This window comes from Miscanthus floridulus, chromosome 1, assembly GCF_019320115.1.
Source record: "Miscanthus floridulus cultivar M001 chromosome 1, ASM1932011v1, whole genome shotgun sequence".
Lineage (NCBI taxonomy): Eukaryota > Viridiplantae > Streptophyta > Magnoliopsida > Poales > Poaceae > Miscanthus > Miscanthus floridulus.
In genome coordinates this window covers 191,633,050-191,654,417 of record NC_089580.1, presented here as the reverse complement: position 1 = coordinate 191,654,417, position 21,368 = coordinate 191,633,050, and the positions used below count along the sequence as shown (strand labels likewise).

Below are 21,368 nucleotides of genomic sequence, written 5' to 3'. Positions count from 1 at the left end.
TGAGGTTTGGTAACAAACCAAACGCGCCCCTATAGGGCAAATCCACAGGTACAGTCACAACACCAGCATTTAAGACTTTAAGCTTTAAGTTTTCTGTTATATATCAGGTCAAGTCTACAGTGTCGCTGCAAGAAAACCTTTTCTGGTCTGATTGTAATTGGACCTATCTATAATATCCATCCAATTTAGAGGTGTTTGATTCACAGAAACAGCAAATTAGATAACAAGTACCTTACTGGGTCAGAAACTTTCAGGTCTAATTGTAATTGAACCTCTACATCACTTATATCTAATATCCATCTAATTTAGAGGTGTTTGGGTCACAGAAACAGCAAATTAGATAACAAGTACTTTACAGGATCAAAAAATTTCAGGTCTAATTGTAATTGGACCTCTACATCACTTATATCTAATATCCATCCAATTTAGAGGTGTTTGGGTCACAGAAATATCAAATTAGATGACAGGTACCTTACTGGGTCAGAAAATAGTTATTGATAACACAGGGAAGATCTATAGGGAAAATCCACATCTAAAGTAATACTGTCAGAATAAACACCAGCATTTAAGCTATTAATTTCCTTTGTCATACATCTGGTCTACACATTATCACATCAAGACAAAGGTCATTTGAGATCTAACTGTTACCAGAGCATCACTTCATCTGATATCCATTCTGAGCCTAAATATTGCAAACAGAACCTAAATATGTGTTCCACTACAAATTATGAAATTTGAAGCCATAAATATGGTTTCTCGGGCATGCACGAGTGCACGACTTGTCTGCTTTAACCTCCGAACAAATGGAAGTTATGGTACCATATTGCCCATAGGCAAACAAGGACTCAAACTAATATCCGAGTACAACAACAACATAGCCTTTCAGTCCCAAGCAAGTTGGCGTAGGCTAGAGTTGAAACCCACCAAGAGCTCCAAGTCACGGTTCAGACCAAACTAATATCCAAGTAAAAAACATAATACTAATTAGCATTTAAATAGCTTTGCCATCTTCTACTTCCACACAAATTCACACTAGGATTTCTGAATATCACACCCTCTTACATAATAACAATACAAACAGCACCAATGCCCAAAAGAGTGGCACCAACCTATTGCAACAGTATACTCCGACATACGTATTCAAAAGTGCCAAGGAATATGTAGCGAGTAGCGAGTACCTTCTTAACAGAAATTTAAATCTTCATGGCAATTGGCAAGTCAAGAAAGAAAGGTAAAGCTATAATATAGAAAAAGATCACCAATCAGGAAGTCTATGCAACATCACACCTCGAAATGGAGAGAAATCAATCATGCAATGAATGATACTCAAATATGAAGACAGATCTCTTCCAAATAACCAGTCAAACCATGGGCCATAGACGCTTGCAAGAAAGTACACCTAGTGCAAATACAGCTTCCAGTAGGGGGTATAACTCAACTAGCTGCAGATATTATATTCAAGGTTAACATCTTTTGTCCACAGCAGCAGCATGAATCTATAAATTGGGATCAGAGATAGGTATGCACGCCTCGGTGCAAATTAAATAAACTGATGGAGGTGGGCTTTAAGGCAAGACATCATTCGTTTGGATCAAATTCTCTTCTGCTCTTGAGGAAAGCCCTTTTTCTAGAATCAGAGTCTAGTTCATCCAGATCAGATGCAATTGCTAGGTACCCGTAAAGTATCCTCTTTTTCTCAGCTGTCCTGATATCCGTCTCAACCAACAAAGGGTTCTGATCAGAATCTACAGAACGACTGGCATGAGCACGTGACCAACCTATACGTCCACGATCTTGCCTCTCAAGAAACTCAGCAAGACGCTCAGCCTCCTTCAAGCCAGATGGGTTGTTTGCAAACTTGATCAGTGTCAAACCCATGTGTCCTTCCTTTCCATACAAGGACTTCGACTTCCCACCAGAAAACCCTAGTTCTGAAAACAAAGATACGAGATTGACACAGCAAATATTACTGTGACATATATGGCATTACTCCAAAAACATGTGCTTAGTAGAGGCAATGTTTCATAAACAGGGATGGTATTTCTTGAGTGATTTTATTTCTTTGCTCCAAATATGGCTTAATTCTAACTTGCAGCCTTGAACAAGCTAAAGATTGAATTGCTTGATTACATTAGATAGTTTAGTTAAGCAATGAAAATGAACCCCACAATGATGCTACAGTTCTTCCTTAACCAGAAAGGTGGCATCACAAAACATTGGACAGAGAAATGTCATTTTTCATATCTGAGTATCTGACCGATGGGAGCAAATAAATCTGCTTGAAGTAGATCAATCATATGGCCGCCACACTGACAAGACAGGACATAATTGAACCCCTTGAGGTCAGGATGATACATGCCTCATGTTCATGTAACAAAGATAGATCTAGCAAACTACTGTTGCATAGAAACTGCAATTACTTACTGTCTGGGAAGTAGCCTAAGCATTAGTTGCATTTATTTGACTGCAAATTCAACAGAAAGCATCCAATCAAGCATTGGATGCACTACTAACTGTATCCTAACAAAACCCTGGAGAGTAGTGGTACCCAACAACCACAGCACAGCTCTTCCTAAGGTCAAGCTGAACGAACAAATTACCAGATAATCCTCATAGCCTCCACGTAATCCTGAAACTTAATTGGCAGCCCCTACAATTAGGTTGTCTTTTAGTTGCCTCATAGCAACTCTATGTCCCCTTAATTTGTGGGTCAGTGGAAGGAAAATATGTGAGTCGTCTTGCAGCGCTAATTTAGCTTACGAGGTAGTTGTATCATGAGATAACAGCGTCTTCCCTCACTTCCCTTCCTCTCCTCCACTTCACCTAAAACCCTAAATGACAATGCATGAGGCAACCTATGAGATGGCTGGCATGGACTAATGTACCCAGCATAACAACTCATGAGTATTGCCTTGGCAGTTCCGCAGTTGGCACTACGTCCAATCAGCAAAGGAAGAGCAGCTCTACAACCCAGCAAGAAACCAAAAAAAAAAAAAAAAAAGCAGAATCCTGTCTTTGCTTAACAGCGGTAAGCAAATTGCCATACCATGTTAATAAAAATATATTGAGTGTTGTATAAAGCATATATATGCTACAGGCGCTTGTATGCAAACACTGCATTAACTTAAAGGCTGTGATATAAATATACCTGTCATTTTCTTATCCATTTCTTTGTTCCCTAAACCCTCAAAGCGACCATCTTTCTTCCTCCCAGTCGAAGTATTGTGAATGATAACAGTAGGCGGCCACACGATGAGGTCCTCCCTACTTGCTTGGACAAGGTCAGAAGGTAATGATTGGTAGCCCTTAGAGTTCTCAGGGACTTTTGTATAATCCCATCCCATAAGGACACACAATGCCTTGTGCAAACCAAGATGATCAACAAGTGAATCTGCATTTGGTGGGTTGGAAGCATGCATGACAAGTCCATGGACATCAGCAAAGTCCTTAGAAGACCTGGAATAGTGCACATTGACCAGACTTGATCACAAATAAATTAAGATCCAACGAGTAGCAGCTGGAAACTAGCGAGCTAAACACAGTTCATTACAAATACAGTGTAATAGGATCGAGAAATGAGAGGGGATCTAAACAGGCAAATCCCCAAAGAATATCATAACTAAAAAGTAAGATAGGATCCTATGGCAAAGAAGCAACTGTCAAGAGAAAAAACAATTTTAGACATATTCAGTCATTGGTGAAATGATGTATTATAAGTTTGCTGATAGCTCTGGTCCTCCGAAGATCGTATGGAATGAGGCAGCCTAGAGGGACATGTCATGGATCGTCCACAGTTCCACTATACATTAATAAGGAATGGTTATAAGCTCCCACTGGAAAATATGGTAATGGATAACAAGTAGTTTTATGAGGTCTGCACCTAGGCTTGAGTACTTGCTTCCAAATCAAATTCTATTAGCTGTACAGTAACAGCTATTGAAAAGTTGAATCAAAACATGAACTGCCAAAAATTTTAGGTAAAACATATGGATCCCACTGTCGCATCAGGAAGCAATTGGTTTCTCTCATCCAGTTAGGCACTTAGGCAGCAGCTGCATAGTCAACTATGTTTTCAAGACGCAGGCAGACATTTAAGGAAAAAAATGGCTGTGGCTGTAGAAGGGAGGTTCCAGTGGATATCGTGTCCTTTTTTAAAAAGGAAAGACATTTCATATAGAGTGCGAACCTAGCTCAAATATCATATTTCAAAATTCGCCGACTAACAATTTCCTATGTCTGTTGAAATTTTTGTAAACATCTAGTCCACCGCAAGACTGTATAATACATTTCGGCCTCTGCACAAAGAATTTTTTTTTATTTCAGGATTCACTTATTCCAACAGATTGAAAGATTTGACCAAACTTCAACAATCTGGACATATCGTGGTTTATAGATGCCAGCTTGATGTACCTTTACTCCAATGATACAATGATTGTATGTCATGTCCTCACACCTCCCTCAAAAACCTCCAACAAAAAAGAGGGAGAAAAAACTCCCCGACAAATGAATTACCTTCTAACAAAATTTCATTCTAATATCCAATAACTTCCATCCTCTCTCATGCATTTATTGTCATGACTCCTCGTTATCTTTATCCTCTCAGCTTCCCTAGATGTATTCACTAACAACGCTATCATGAGTGCAATCCATTGTTGCAGCTGTCCTACTCATTGTTCTCAAGTATAGCTACTCACCCACTCTTCACAATCCCAACATTGCACAATTTAGTTGCACACAGCACAGGGCAAGCATGAGCGGGGCAGAGAAGGCCTGACACAGGCTGCTTATCTCAACCAGGCATAGTGGCCACGCACTGTGTGCAGTTTAGGCCAAATACAAGCAGAAGGGCATGATGTCAGCAGGGGTATCCTCCTCATGGGGGTTGAGTACTAGAATAGTAAAAGTTAATCCTAGAAGCAATCGCAGGCCTTATCGGCAATACAAGCTCAATCAGGAATATTGCAGTTACTATGCCAGCCACAGAACAAGTTTAATAACGTATAGCATCATGCAGAATGGACGAATAATAAAAGATATGACAAACAATAAAAGGAAATGAAGCGGCACAATTTCAGGAAACAATTAAAAAAACATATAAAGCTATGCCTCTAGCATCCCAAACAACCACAATACCTCAAGGACTGGCTTGTTTCAAATATCCAGATACTTTAGATACTACTGATAAGGCACTTGGGACATCAATAGCCTTTTTGGTTACTTGTATACACCTTAGCCTGGCACGTATGAGCTCAGCCAGGCTCATTTAAGCCAGGCTAGACTCATAGGCCCTGTTTGGGACTGGGGCCTCCCACCGCACAGTGCGGTAGACAAGCAGTGGTGAGGGAGCCACGATACATAAAATTGGGTTCGTAGTTCATTTTCGCGGTGGTTGAGTCGGACGCAGTGAGAAAAATCAAAAGGTATCGCGCGGCGTTTGGCGGGATTCTGGGCTTCCTTCGACCACCACCACGAGATGCGCGATCCCAAACAGGGCCATACAAGGTCGCTTTGTTTGGTTGCTCGTATTTGTCCATCCAGGCAGTGTTTGGATAAAATGTGTAAGGCAAAAGTAATTACTCCCTCCAGTACCATTTCTGAGGCACAGGGGCTCAAATTCTAGATATCAAGGAAACACTGGATACCGAGGAGGGGTATTAAACGGCGCAGGATTGTGAGCTCATATTTGCCAGGTCGAAGTCCTGTGTTGGATTCCTGATTCACTTCATTCACTCATTGCATACATGCATGCGGTTGCTACTCAGCACATCGCCAAGAAAATGCTAGTGCCCAGTTGCAGCCAACCGTTCGGTTTCCATGCGGTCACTAATGCCTGCCTAACAAGATTTAGAAGTCTTAGTTTTCCTTATTAAGCCTTAATTAGCTCTTGAAGTCACTAATGTCATTAATATATACTAATTGTGTACTAATCATATCATTAGCTGGGAGCCACATCGCATCCAGCGATCCGGGCCCACGGGAAACGGAAATGAAACTCGTTTCCCGAGTGGCAGGCTGAGGGAGCTCTTTTGCATCCTGTGGGACAGGCTCAAGCCTTGTACAGGCAACCAGACAGGCTACAAACAAGCACAAAAATGAAACCAACACAACTCGTATATTTGTCTAGAAACTAAGAACAAAAATGGCCCAAACATTAATGGTGCACAAAGTATTTGACACTCAAAATACACAAGTGTGCTACGTACTATATGATAGGACCATCTGAAGCCCAATAGCTTGAGATATGTTGGGAAAGAAAATTATTCAGATCATAAATCATGCATACAAAATATAGAAGTGCGAGAGTGAAATTAACCATGAAAAATTGAAAAACACATAGCACAACCTCAATAATAAACTAAACATACAAAAATAAGAGCTGCAACAAGATCAAATAAACATTCACAAGCACACAATTGCAGCCAAGCAATCAGCGAACAAGGATATTAGTGGCAGATCTACCAGATCTGTCCATGCCACCACATATAAGAACTCAGCAAGAAGTAAAGCAGGATATGCATATTATATATATTTTCAGAAATCTGTACTCAGATAACCTCACACATCAATGCGGCTCTTATTAAAAACTTGCAGTTTCCTACTAGATGTCAAAGGCAGGATGAAACCACTGTGGTTCTATACTTCTAGGTAGACTTCTGATCACAAAAGTGCCACTTTAATTCAATCTTTGATGGGTAGTCAGACGTAATTCAGTCTTCAATAGGTAGGAAATAGACATAAGAAAAAAATATGTACAGAGCAAGCTTACACATTACAAAATCAAAAGACATGCAATAAGCGCCGGTGATAGATATATGGTTCACTAGAATGGATATATCATTACTCTTATTATGGAAAACAAAAACCTCAAATAACTCAAAGTAATCCTTGGAGCAATGATGGCATTATACCAAGTAGCAAAAGGCAGAAAATCTGTTGCTAGACATACCTAGCAACTGCAACACCAGTACCAGATAAAACTAAGCAACCTCGACATTCCTAGTAGTCTAGTACTGCTAACTGATATCTAACTCATTCCTAGTACTGCTAACTGATATCTGTTAGTCCATAACCAACACGGAACTCTGCCTTTAAAAAATGCATACCAATTAAGCCGCATGATATACTAAAGAAAGACCTATTGGCGGCAATTTTTCAGTATAGAGATAGCTGTTCGGTGGGTTTCTCCAGCCAGACATAGACATAACATACAGTGCCAGTTTAACTGTAGATCACAGCTGAAAAACAAGTCGTATCAAGTCAGAGTAAGAGCCAGCTCAACAATAGCAAGAAACCAACACAGGAACTTGACTACAAATGATACTAGAAAGCTTGCCAGGAAGAAGGCAGCAAACAGTGTGGGATCGCCAAACCTGCCACATGCGAGACACGGGACACGGCCTCCCTCGAGATAGCTCCGCCTCTGCACGGAGCTCTCGTTGAGCATCTTGGCGTACTTGAGGAACGCCCTCCTGAGCGCGTGCCGGTCCACCGCTGCATGTGGCGGCGGTTGATGCGGCCCGTCGAGCCGCGGCTGCTTGGGGTGCCTCGGGAAGCCCTCGTCCTGGTCGGCGGGGTGTTTGCGCCTAGCCTCGTGCGGCGGCATCTGCACAGGCATGGGCATCTGCGGCGGCGGCGCCTGATGCGGCGGCCAGAGGTCCGGGGCCGCGCGGGGGAGGAGGTGGTGTGGGAGGGGTGGCAGGGGCGCCGGCTCGAAGGGGTAGTCAGGGGGCAGGGCGAAGTAGGTGCGGACGGTGCCGTCGGCGAGGAGCATGGTGCGGCGGTCGAGGTTGTGGAAGCCGTACGGCTGCGGGGGAGGAGTCTCCGCCGCTGGCTGCAGCTGAGACTGCGGCCGGAGCGCGGCTGCCGGCGACGCGGGGTTGCGGGCGTGTGGTGCTGGCGCGGTAGGGGGCCCCGGATGGCGCCTGGAGTCCGCTGTGCGGGTGGGGGTCGGGGTGCGGGCGGAGGTGGATGGCGCGGCCTTGTCCCCGGCCGGGGCGGCGCCGGCAGCGCCCGGTGGCGGTGGGCCCCAGCGAGATTTGCGGGCCGGCGCCATGCCAGCGGGGGCCTTGCCTGCGGCGGACGGCCGCGAAGGAGGAGGGTTAGGGTTCTTCATCGCTTAGAGAGACGCGATCGCGTTGGAAGCTGTGTGGATTTGGGGGAATGCGACTGGATTTGGATGGCGTCGGAGACAGGACGAACGAACAGAAGGGGGGGCACAGCCGCAGAGTGCCAGCACGTCGCACGCGAACGGGGTCGATGACGAGGCTTGTCTTGAAAGTGTATCCCATAGTTTTACGCTTCACCCACTCTCTTTTTTTTTTCCTAAATTCCGTGTCTCTCCCCTTCTTCGTCTCCAAATCCAGCAGTCCTATAAAGAAAATAAGGGCAGGCAGGCCGACCAAGCGGTGGTAACGACGGCTAGACGGCGTTCGGGTCCTGGCGGCCTGGCGGAGGCGGCGCGGGGGTCCCATGGCTAGAGCTTGCCGCGGAAGGAGGGGAGAGAGGGAGGAGGAGGCCGCAGCGGGGCGGTGGGTGGCGGCGGGGGCGAGGAGGAAGAAGAACAATAAAAGAAATTGGGTGATCTGCACTCGGTTGTTGGATAGACAACTCCTTACGCAATTGGTACTGAAAGGCGTACTTCGGGTGTGATCAACTAGCTACACATGGCTTCGGGTGTCGTTGCGTTTAGACCTTCGATGATCAGGAAGCCTCGCTCGGTCCTAGGGCCTGGCTGATCTGGGGTAGACCCGTTATATGTACCATTTGACATTTGTTTAGTTGACTATATGAATACACAGTAGATATAGATATATAAGTTATTGTTTGTCGAGCTCAAAAAAAATTGAAAACGATTCTCGTTTCCATGGAGCCAAGCTTGATGGGGCTCAGTAGATAGAGAATGCCATCGATGAGTTGTTTGTCGCTAGGCTCAATCAGAAAACAAGACGAAGCTCGAAAGAGAACTCCAACCATGATCTCACAACTCTCGCACGAGGAATTTTGTCAACATATCGAAACACGCTTAGATTAGGGTATCCCGACAAGCGTCTAAGTCATAAGCTGACTTCAGATTTTGGGCGATGTGAAGGTGAGAATGTGGAAAGAGAACATCGCTAATGAGTGGTTTGTCATTACTCATTAGTCTAGATAAAAAAAATGAGTCAAGAAGGTGGAAAAAGAACTCCAACCATGATTTTCATGGCCCTTGCATGAGAATTTTTATCGATGGATCCAAACGTCATCACACATAAAAAGAAGCCCTAAGCCGATCACGCAAGCCTGTGGATACAATGGCAGGACGAGCAAGGCTAGCGGCACTAGGTTGGGAAAAGGGCGGTGGCATGGTAGAAGAAAGGGTCGGTGCCCGCGATTGGCGGCACGAGAGAAGCTGAGCTACTTATAACATGGGGTAGTCGAGTAGTAGCACAGGACAAGTGAATTGGCCACACCATCCTAGCTTCACAGCTGGGGAAGACAAAGAGAAGCATAATTGTTGAGGAGAGAAAAAATAAAATATATCTATATATGAAATGTGCAATGTGATGCGTTTGAATAGCTTACGGTTACATGTGTCTATTTTTAGTGAGGGCCCTTACTCCATAAATCATTTTTTATCTTACATTTCATGCTTGGCATGCCCAGTTCGTTTCGCTGAAATTTAGCTTATGCTGCTCCTTATGCTGAAATGTTGTGATTGTTGCAGGTACTACTGAAGTAGTGCTGCAGAATAGGGTGGTTACTAAGTATAATGTTGAATGATCGGTCACTCACGTTTAGCCATTATTCAGGCAAAACAACCAAATTAAACAAAAATAGTGTACTATCATGTACTAGTATTTTAATAAACAGGCTAAAAAACCCTTTAGGCGAACAATGATATATTGTCTTAACAAAGTTTGGCTCTAGATATAGAAGAGTTGATGGCCACGGAAAAACATCCTAAAACTATCTAATGGATAGTCAAAACTCATAAGCTATGAAGAGCATAGACTCAGCATGGACTAAAACAGCTAGCTTTAGTTAGTTTTAAATAGCGTGCACTACCTCCCTTCATGGATGCAAAATAAAGGTTCCAAAACAATGGAAACAAAAAAGGAATACGGGCTAGAGACTTGGTTAGTGTCTGTCCACTCTGGCTCCTAATACAAATGTCCAAAGCTGCCTAAAAGTTAGTGGTATCGAGCAAAAGTTACTATCCAATAGATGTTAAAGACTCGATGTTATTTGACCATGTTCGCTTGTCTTATAATCCATACTTTTTAACTTATTTTTTCAGCTGGAATAGTATTTTTCTCTCACAACAAATCAGCCAGAACAGTATTTTGGTTTGTTTTTTCAGCGAAACGAACGAGGCCAATTTTTACAACCTGGTTGACACTTTTGCTTCTTTGGTCCCATCATTTTGTACTCGTAGAAAATTGCTCCTGTTTTTCGTCACTAGAAACCATGAGCGATTTCTTTCATATCGCAAGCTAGAGTAATTGTCTCTGTATTTTGTCAAATAAAGCAATGGTTGCATTTGCAGGCTCCTTCTTCACTCTATGATGATTTGGAGGCTAAGGGCGTCCTCAAAGGCCTTGATGAAATCGCAGCGACGTGGGCCTCAACAACAATTAAAAAAGGACATTAGCGCGTAGGGTCCAGAGGACTGTGAGAGAGATTTTTTTAAATACCGTGCGAGACTAGCTAGTTCTATCTCGCTAGCGCTGTGCACTGCACATCTTGCAGCCAATCAAATTTCATCTCACTAGCGATTTAATCCCCCCGTTAGGGTAAGTCTGTCTTCAACGGTCTGTAGTACAATACATATAGCCTCTGACAGAGTATCTATATGAAAAACTTATTTTAAATATTAGAAGAGACATAACCTAAATCTAAGTATCCTCTCTCCTGAAGACTTATTTATAAAAATAATTATTTTTTAAGTCTTATTATTGAAGAAGACAAAAAATAATAAATATTAAACTCTTTGCCTATAACACTACCTAAAAGATGAATGTGTTTTATATTTTGTATCGTGGAGGTGCCGGGATTGAAGGCTAGAGCTACTATACAACACGACAGTGTTGGGGTGGTCTAAACTCTCTCGTGCCTAGCTAGTAGGTCGTCCTCTACTCCTACCCTAAGAAAAATGTATCCACAAGGATTTACGTTTACGTCACTTACTATAAATTGGAAGCAATTAGTCAACTATTTATATAAGTTGAATATGTTTTTTTGAAAATTTTTGCAAACCGTTGCAGTAATACATTGACCTATAGTTTTCTTATTATTCATGAGTGGCACAAGGTTCTATAACAAACTATCTTATTTGCCTATATAAAATTGAAAACTACAAGAGGAAGCACGGAAATATACAAGATGAATTTCTCAACAATCGAAAAAAAATCCTGTGAAATCGAACCATTCCTAACACCGGCCCGACCTCCGCAATACCACGAAAACAGAGGGTGCAGTAGGCAGTGCCACCGAATTTTTTACATTTTAGTCATTTTTTAAAAAATTTCTCACAAATAGACATCTGCTGGAAAGATTTCAGAATATGGATCCTTAACTCGGCGCTATTGGTGTTGGCGCCGAGCTAACACGTCTCGGCGCCAGCGTCTCTGGCGCCGAGATCTTGGGCTCGACGTTGACGTGGCGCTGATTTGGCAGGCAGCTCGACGCCATAGACGCTGGCGCCGTAGCTCCTGACGCTGAGCTCGGCGCCGTGGGCACTAGCGCCAAGTCTCCTTTCCTCTCCCTCCCTCGCTATGCTGGTACTTTATTGTGCGTAGTTTTTTCGACAACAGGATGGCCGGACGGCGGGTGGAAGAGTACTGTGCAGAAGTTGGAGCAGTTATCGTGGCTCATGGGATGGGTATGTACGTACGATTACTACGTCCCTGCGTGTTTATATTTTTTTTTATTGTCTGTACAGGTTGCGTCATGTCAATGCCACTCTACCCACTCCATCCTGCGTGAGCGATGCTCGACTGTCCACACCACGCGACAAGACCGCCGCTATAGTGGACGGGAGGAGGGAGGGGGACGTGTGATGGGACATGGCGAGACTGTGAGGGCCCCGCTTAGCACCGGACATGCTATCGTTACTGCTGCCATTTCCTGTTGGACGGTGAAATAGTTGTTTGCTATAGTGGACGGTGAAATAGTTCACTATAGTGGACGGTGAAATAGTTGTTCGCTCTCGTTGACATTACTGCTGCCCTTTCCTGTTGGTGCTAGTCTCTCCTGCTTGGCGGCGGGCATGCTATCGTTCTACGTTTTGCGTGTACCTCTGTTATAAGCTTGTCTCTCTACCCTTTCCATGGTTCCACCCTTTACGTGTGTTTTGCCTCTTTCCTCTCTTGCGTTCTCTCGCCTCTTGTAAGTTGTCCGTCATTTGTGTGTACGCGTATGTTATCGTGTTATGTTTAGGCCGACGTAAACCTTACCTAGTACTAATTAGCAAGTTACACGAAACCTAATATACTGTATTTTAGAATAGGACTCTGTCGTGCTACGTTTAGGCTGACGCAAACCTACCTAATATTAACTAGCAAGTTACACGAAACCTAATATACTATAGTTTAGAATAAGACTTTGTGCCATCGTTATTAGACATAAGTTATTCTAACTCATATGAACATGTGTCATAATCCAGATCAAATACGAGATACGGAGAACGCGACGACAGTTCAAAAAGTAAAAGAAGAGTAAAATGATTTGCTCTGTTCGCTTGGCTGATAAGTCATGACTGAAAGTACTTGTCGAGTTCATAAACCCGGGGTCCCTCGGGGATCGGCTTCCACGCCCGGGCTCGGCCCAGGAAAACAACATATAGTTCATGGAACGGCCCAAGAGTCTAAAACACAACGGGCCAGAAGGGCAGTCCGGTCGCCGACCAAAAGGTCTACCCAAAAGAACAAGCGTCCGCTCATCAACTTCTTTGGCCCACCTCTCCGACCGGAGCACTCGCTTCGGGCACCAGCCGTCTCCGAGTGGTCTCTCCAATCGGAAGGCCTGGCCCAAAACGCTGCTTCCTATTCCGACCCCGTGACTCCGACCCCACGACTGGGAAACCCTGCTCACCGCTCTTCTCTGACCGGCGCACTCAGAGCCGACTGGAGCCATCCGATCAGAGACGCCCCATTCGGTAGGAACCAGAAGACGTGCGGAGAAAGGCAAGACAAGGCTCACAAGTCAAAACCACTGTACCAGGGACCATACCCTGCATGAAATAGTACTCTACAGTCACCATCTCCCCCTATAGTATTGTAGGGGCAGCTAAAACTCCCATACGGTAAGCCCCCCACATGTCTCTAGACATCGATCGCGGTATGGGCACCAGGATTTGCCGTATCGGGTGAACATAGCGCGACTCCTCACATGCCACTAGGCATCAAATAGTATTTGCAGGTACCAGCGTCCATCCTTCCTGAAGAAGATAGCATGACCTCCCGTGCGCATCTGACATTCTACAGCAATATCAACAGTGTTGCGGGCGCCTACCATTATCCAATCTTTATCAGCGTGGGCAACAAGGCTTAGAAACATCCGTACTCTCTCCCTCTCACCTGTAAAGCCATCCCCTTTATCTATAAAAGAGGATGCTCTCCCTCCAACAAAAGGAGGTTGACTTCTTCAAGTTCAGACTCACTAGATCGATAGCTCACAACTCCTCAAGCGCACGCTCAAACATCTAGCTCGCAGCGAAGTTCCTATCACTCTCGGCCCTTCCGGTCGGAGCTGACCGGACCTCTTGTACACCCCATCTTTCTCCCTCTTGTTTGTAACCCCACTGCAAACTTCGAGCACCGAGGCTTAGGAATAAAGTCACCGATCGACCCTGACTGGACATAGGGCACGTTGCTCGAACCAGTATAAATCCTATGTCATTAAGTGCTAGGCCACCTCCGATCACAACGTACAACAAAACTAAAAATATTCACTAGTTAGTCACTTTCTGCACCGACAGTTAGCGTCGTTCGTGGGGAAGACGCTGTACGTTCAATACTTTTTGGTCATCGGATGGCCCACTTTTCTGCCACCCTCGTCCCGACGGACTCGGGCGATACGATTTGCTTCGGCTCGTTGGAGTTCCCCGCACTCTCGCCGTCGGGATGCGAGTTCCACCCATCTTCGCGCCATCCGAGGCCTTCCTCTTCGGAAGCCTAAACTTCATCGCTGACCGACTCGGTGTACTCCACCTCCGCGAGGAGGCTCGTGACCCGACACCCGTCGAAGGGACATCCTCCATCGACTCCGGGACGCGCAACTTTGATGGCGCGGCATCTACACTTCACTCCAAGCAAACTCTCTGCTCAAACCCTGCTATGAGTAATATACATGCTGTTGTGTACTCACTATTCTCTATCTTCTACCGATTACCCGGCGGAACCCCATGGTCCCTAACGCAACCACCGTACGGCCAGTTCCCCTATGACCTCGCGTCTTCCACGGACGCATACGCCCGGGGGCTCTAAAGTATGCTCGTGCCGCCTCCTCTTGCATCCGAATTCTTGGGAATGGCGAGCTATGCTCCCACATGTTTCTTCGACCTCATGGATGACTATGGCGAGAGTGACGGCTCCAGCATCGGCGACATGGCACCTAGCCACCATCCGTCCCGAGAGTGTGCCATGGCAGACCCTCCGGGACACCCACCGATGGAAGCGGAGTTCTCATGGACTCACGCCCCTCTGGGCCCTCATGCGGAGACCCCCGAGCTCACACCTAAGCATGGGAAGGAACTGCAACAACGATGGTTGCATCAGCCACCAACTGCACTAGCACGCTCGACGCACCACGCTGCGCCCCGTGTGCATAGACCGGCGAACGGCTCTCGGGGTCATGTCCGTCAGCCCCAGCGTAGCGTCTCGGTTTGGGGGACTAATCCCTCGTAGTTTGCTCGGGCCAGTCAGAATGTTGCCGCCACGGCAATGCTCCTGCGCGACCTGCCCGAGCTGAACGACCCTCGTGAACGGGCAATCCACCAGAACCTTCGGGCACTACTGGAGACCACCGCCATTCAACAGGCGGAGTACTTCATATCACGATGCCGACTCGCGACCTCGCTCCCTGTCCGAGGAACAGGGACACAACAGATGGGGCACTGCACCCTATCATCGCAACAACCATAGAGTGCGGCACAGGAAGCCACAATGGCACCTCACCTCGACTTGACGACCGCCTTGTGCTGAATGCCTATCTACGCGCGGCTCGGGCCGAACCAAGACACGCGTAGCCTCGATCGGAGTCCCAGCCCTGACCGCCTGGGACCACGAACCTTTGTCTAACACCTCCAGCAAGTGTCGTTCTCACCGCGCTTCAACGGAGGCTGTGACAAAGGTAAGGCCAAGCGCCAGGATCAAGATGAGGGCCCCTCCACGCAGAGGAGAAAAATAAACAGAAAGGATCGCCGTCAACTGGCTAACTTTGCGTTGGTCGCCGCGGCCGATCATGAGGGCCCGCAGCCCCAGCAAGACCCTCCGAGCCACTTCTACAATCTCATGGAGAGCTCATGCACCAACCATGACTACCCCATCAAACACCTCTACAAGGACTGCCAGCTCCTCAAGCGTCTGCTGAGGTAACCGGCAGGCCAAAGGAAGAAAAAGGCGAGGAGGCAGTGATCAAAGAAAGGGGCGCAGCGGGCAAGGATCTAGACGACTGAAGGATGAAGTGATCCGACCGGAAGCCTACCGACTGAAGGACAACAACGATGATGCTCTCTCTGAGGACCTTGGAATAGCTATGTCGTTTCTTCTTTTCCTAAGTTTCAGTCTTACCTTTACTTAGCGAACGCTCCTATAAGAGCACCCCGACCCGAACACTTTTCGGCTCAGGGCGCTCGGGGGCTCCACTAGGGGGCTCTACTACCCCTTCGTTTTTGTTTTTACCTTAAGTACTCTTTTACTTTCATATGGAGAAACTCCTTCCTACCCGAACAAAAGGGCAGTTCGTTCCTTTGATTTACCTTATGTAACTTTACTTCTGACTAATCGCACTCCACCTTTTCCTATGGCTATGACCGGTCGAGCCTCGCGGGCCATGCCCCAGGCTCGCAAAGTTGCAGCCTACGGAACAAATGGGAAGGTACACGAGAGAAAGAAATTTAAAACAAAATTATGCTAAGGGAGAACTAAGGAACGAAAGGGAACAAGCTTCCCCAAACGGAGCAACTCCATCACAAAAACAAAAACCGATTGCAGTCATTAAAACACACATGAACGTTTTACATAGGGGTTCCCCCTCACGAACTTAAACTTCTTACATTTACTAACTACTTATATTTATCAAGGTATTAAACCAGCCCGGCGGCATCTGCTGACGGTGCGACCGACGAAGGCATAGGCTGCTTGCTCCCCAACAGCACGACATTCAGCTCGATCAGGGACGAGGTGATGTTCCCCCCCGAACCAGGCTCCATGCTATCTGCAGGCTCAGAAGCATCCTCTCCATGCATGCTTCGGGCCATGTCTTGACGGCGAACATCCATCACCCACTCAGCGGAGACTTGCTCTGACACCGACCGCGCATGCAGCAGCAGGCTCTCCCCGATTGACTGGATGTCCTCCATGCTTAGGCCTTCAGCATACCCACTGCAGATAGTGGCAAAATCCAGATTCGGGTGGTACGTCACCACCGAGGTCAGCACCCCCGACGCCCCATAAAACAGCTCTCTCCTGACAAGGTCCTTGACCGCGTCCGGGACCTCTGCTAGCTGGACAACAGGCGCTCTAGTGCTTGGCACCGATCCAAAGATTTCTGAGACAACGAGCTAGGCAATGTTGCGGATCTGGTCAAGGTCCCCTTTAAGAGCACGTCGCTCTTTCATGGGACTTGGCCAACTCCTCTGCATTCCGGCTGAGGGTTGCCTTGGTCATCTCTAGGTCCTACTCTAGCGCCTTCACCTTTCCATCCAGCTATGAAAGAAGGGCGACAAGCTCAGGAATAGGCTGAAGAGGGAAACCAACGCAATGAAAAAAAGAAAGGGAACGTACCAATGCAAGGGTGGAGAACTCCTTCGCCTGTCGAGTCGCCTGCGCGCACAGCCAGGTGTTCACCTCCTCCGTCTCCATCACCTAGCCTCAGAGCACGAGCACCTCCTGGTCTACCTCTGACCAGGCCCTCTGCTCGGCCTCTAGGGCCTTCCTTGCCGACTCTAAGGTGACCTGCTCTGACACCAGAGCACTCCGCTCTAGCTCAAGGGCCACCAAGGCCTCTTGAAGCGCTGCCTTGGTGTTCGCCAGGGACATCCGTAGCCCTGCCTCAGTCTTCGCCTAGTGGGCTTTCGTTGCCTCGAGCCCTTGCTTGGTGGCAGTCGCCTGCTCCACTGCACGCTGCCCTCCACCTGCGCCGTGGCCGCCTAGACCTAGGACTCACGGCAAGCAGACTCCACCCCGCGCTCAAGCTCGGCCATCCGGGCGTGTTCTGCTCGGAGGAAGTAAGACTTGAGGGACGACACCTTCCTTATTTCATATGAGAAACATGCATGATAAAAGCAACCGATGAAAGATTCAAAGAGAAAGGATAAGTACCAGAAACTCACCTCCGCGGTGAGCTGTAGGTCGACCTCAACCAGCTGCCGGGCAAACTGAGCCTGCTTCTGGGCACTATCAAGCTTCACGGACAGCTTGGTGAGTTTGGACACCACGACATGCCCTTGCCCCCCGAAAATATCCTAGAGCTAGCACTCCCGGGAATCCTGGAGGACGAACCTCGCCTTTGATGGGTCCTCGGGGAATGGCCACTCCAGGTCACCCTTCGATGAACCGCCAGAGGGCCCAGCCTTCGACCGGACCACTACCGACTCCCGCAGCGACAACACCAGCTCCTACGGTGACACCGGCGATTCTGCCACGATATCCGCCTCATAGTCAGACAGGATCTCTACCACCACGTTCGCATGAGATGCCACCGGGCGTCCCAACTCCATCCCAGCCATGCTTCCCTCCTGCGCCTTCGGCTCCGACAGCAAGGATGGGTCGTGCAGCCCTCCACCCGGTGAGGTGGGGAGCTCGCCCCCCTCGTCTCCTCCACCACGATAGGCGGAGGAGGGGCCGCAAGAGTTACCTCTGACGCCACCTCCGCCATCGGCACTGGGATCACTGCCAACAACATCGCCACCGCTGTCATGTTATCAGCAACCACCCCGAGGGGCACCACCCCCAGGAGGGAAGGCTTCGCCGCCGCTGCCCTGCTGCCCCCTTCGCCTGCCGCAACACGCTACAGAGTGGGCCTCCAAACCTCCCGCACAGAGGTCGGGGCGATGCTCAACCCCAGCATCCCCTAGCCGCTAACAAAAATCATGGGTAAGCCACACTCCAAAAAAGGCTCAACCACCAAAAGTCGAAGACGCAACAAAAGGAAACATACTGGGTGGCGAGCGGCACTACCCTAAAGACAGGCCCCGACAACGATGGGCCCATAGGACAAGGACTGCTCCCGAACTATGACCCACGCCCCCTCCCTTTAGACAGGGTCGGTGTTGTCCCAACCGGCTCCTGCCCGGCCCACGGGTCGCTATGACCTCTAGCTCGAGGCTCCTCGACCGGAGCAGCAGGCGGGGCATCTCTCAACTACGAGTCATGCGTCAACCGGGCGCCAGTCTACCCCTTAGACCGCCCAGACTGCTCGACCACACCCATGGCAGGCGGGGCCTCCTCCGGCCGCAAGTCCGACGTTGGCACTGGCCCCGTCATCGCACAAGCGCCGGTTCGCTCCTTGGACCGCCCAGCCCCCCCAGCCGCGTCCGCCACAAGCGACAATGGGACCAGCGACACCGCTGAGAGGCACGGTGACCGCGTCCGCTTCGCTGCTCGCTCACCAACGGCGTCCACGGTCACCGCACGCTTCCTCGACGCAGGAACCTCCGCACGCCGCGCGGCCTCCTGCTCCTCACCAGCGGACGTCGCCGCAGGGTCACGACGCACCACCGAGGTCGCAACGACCTCCCGACTCTCCTCCTCATCGGAGAAGACCATGTCATCCAAATCCATAGGATCATCCAACGTGAGTTCCGACTCGATGTCGCTCATACGTTCCCTAGCCCTCACACGCTGGGCGACCTCCTTCTCTTCCTTCTGCTGAACCTCCTTGGTTTTCTTCTTCTTCCGGGCGTCTGTCGCCTCCTTTTGGGCGGCCTGCCGGGCTTGGCCAGCCGGTCCCTTCAGAAGGTGCGACCGGGACTTGTACCTCCTAAGCCCCTACGGAATGAATGAACTGAAATAAAAAAAGAAGGGGGCAGAGAAAAAGCACAAACAAAATAAGGGAGCATACCAGCGTGGGCACGATCGAGGCATTAAACGGCATGGGTTTTCCCACCACCGTCTCTCTAGGCCTCAGCTGCAGCACTCGGTTGACACGACTCTAGATCTCGTCGTCCGGTAGCTCCTCTGGCGACGTGAGGTCTGGGTTCGACTGGCCACCGTACGTCCACATCGGGTGTGTCCTCTTCGCCAACGGCGCAACCCCGTGGCGGTAAAGGGTGTGGAACACCCGCACCCTGTCGAGGCCGCCCCTTACGAGCTTCTGGAGCTCCTCCTCGATGGCCTCCACCTTGTGCTTCTCTGTGTGGGCGTAGCCCCACGACCAACTCTCAGCCGAACTCCAGTCCACCATAGCTCTCCCGGAGAAGCAGAGCCGGAAGAGACCCACGTGTGGCTCCATCCTGAGGAAAGCCTCGCAGATGGTCACAAAACCAGCAATGTGCAGCGCCCCCATCGGATTGAGGTGCTGCAGTTCCAGACCCCACTCGTTGAGGAGCCCACATAGGAACCAGTACGTGGGGTATCCTAAGCCACACTCGTGGAAGGTAAGGAAAGAAACCACCTCATTGGTATGAGGTTGCGGGAACTCCTTCCCGGGGACCCTCTAGTGCGCCACCTCCTACGGTGGAAGGAACCCCTTCATGATGAATGCCTCCAGCACCGACGCCCTCACGGTGGATGACCTCCAGTCTGACATATCGGTGAGTTCCTCTCTTCTCCCTCACTCTCTCCCTTTCTTTCCTAGAAACCTCCACGGCTCTTAGGAACGCTCACGGCAAAGAGGAGGTGAGAAGGCGGCGGCAGACGAAGAACAGGCAAAAGAGCAGAATGAAAACCCTCTCCCCTCTCCTACTTAAGGAAAAGGGAGCAGCGGTTATAGAGGGATGCGCTGATCAGGGAAGCTAGAATGATGGGGTGAGATTTTCTCTTTGTTTCATTTAATGCAGATAAGACGTGCCCTGAACTGATGAGACACGCCCCGCTCGATGGAACGGCTCCTGATCGGACGGGACATGGCCTAGCCATGGCCCACCACTACCGCACGATCAACCACTACCATACAATGGGCACAGGAACCGAAGCGCCACCACACGCGGGCGGCTCCCCATTTCCCTAGGACAGACCTAAAGGAACCCGAATGACAGGTAAGGGTAGACACCGGATGACAGGTAAAGAAGTGAAGGGGTGCCCCATGTAGGCCATGTTGACTCCATTGTAGACGGCGAGCATGGGTCCCGGTTGGACATTTCTGACTGAAGCTCTCCGAACCCCGTCACTCAGGTCGTCAAGGTCCTGGTCGGACTTTTTCTGACTAAGGCTCTCTGAGCCCGTCACTCTAATCGTTAAGGTAAACATTGCCAAAACCCCCTCTATTTCTTTACAAATCATTCATACATCCATACATGCATTCATCTCATATGCCTGAACCCCCCGAACGGTTAGGGCATGAATCGCCCGGGGGCTCGGGAACTAAGCATCGCACGTGCAGCGAAATGCACCAGAACGCTCTGTGTTGCACCACGAATCGGTGGTTGCCTCATTCAACATGAGCAAACAACAGAGCCAAAGGAGAAAACCATAGATGAGCACCATGCGGCCTTCGCTCGGTCTGGCAACCCAGGTCATCTCAACCTTCTTGTTCGATCCTGAGCCCCTCGCTAAGCCCACATAATCTCCATCGAGGGGAGGCCATTAGGCCACCCGGGTCAGTCTTCGGAATGACCTAGGCATCTGCTGGGTTGTAGGTAAAGGAGTAGTGGAATGCCACAAGAGGGCTATGCTGACCCCATCACGAACGACGAACCCGGATTCCGCTCGATCACACCCGTTAGCGAGCACACCGAGCTAGTCTTTGAGCCCAAGCGATCGGGACAGGCGACAAAACTCAGCCCCTCCGATTGTAAGGAACCAGATGGGGTAGTGCAAAACAACTCACATCGACCCACATGAAGGCCTGACAAGGCTCGGGGGCTCAAATGCCAAAAACCTTGGGACCGCGACTCCGAACTTGCGTCGATAGGATCTATGACATCTGGCTACGGCTTGGGACCACGACTCCGAACTCGTGTAACAGCTTCACTTCTGACTGCGCTACAAAAAAATCCGAGGACCATG

At 48.8% G+C, this 21,368-nt stretch overlaps 1 protein-coding gene across 1 annotated transcript; it reads right to left on the bottom strand.

The window, feature by feature from the left end:
• Positions 1-1,308: 1,308 nt before the first annotated feature.
• LOC136552416 (protein SUPPRESSOR OF GENE SILENCING 3 homolog) lies at positions 1,309-8,259 on the bottom strand. The gene is made up of 3 exons (XM_066543980.1): positions 7,371-8,259; positions 3,149-3,456; positions 1,309-1,931 (listed from the first exon to the last, which is right to left on the bottom strand). Exons 1-3 carry the CDS (start codon positions 8,111-8,113, stop codon positions 1,579-1,581), a joined length of 1,404 nt encoding a protein of 467 aa, XP_066400077.1. The 5' UTR covers positions 8,114-8,259; the 3' UTR covers positions 1,309-1,578.
• Positions 8,260-21,368: the final 13,109 nt, after the last annotated feature.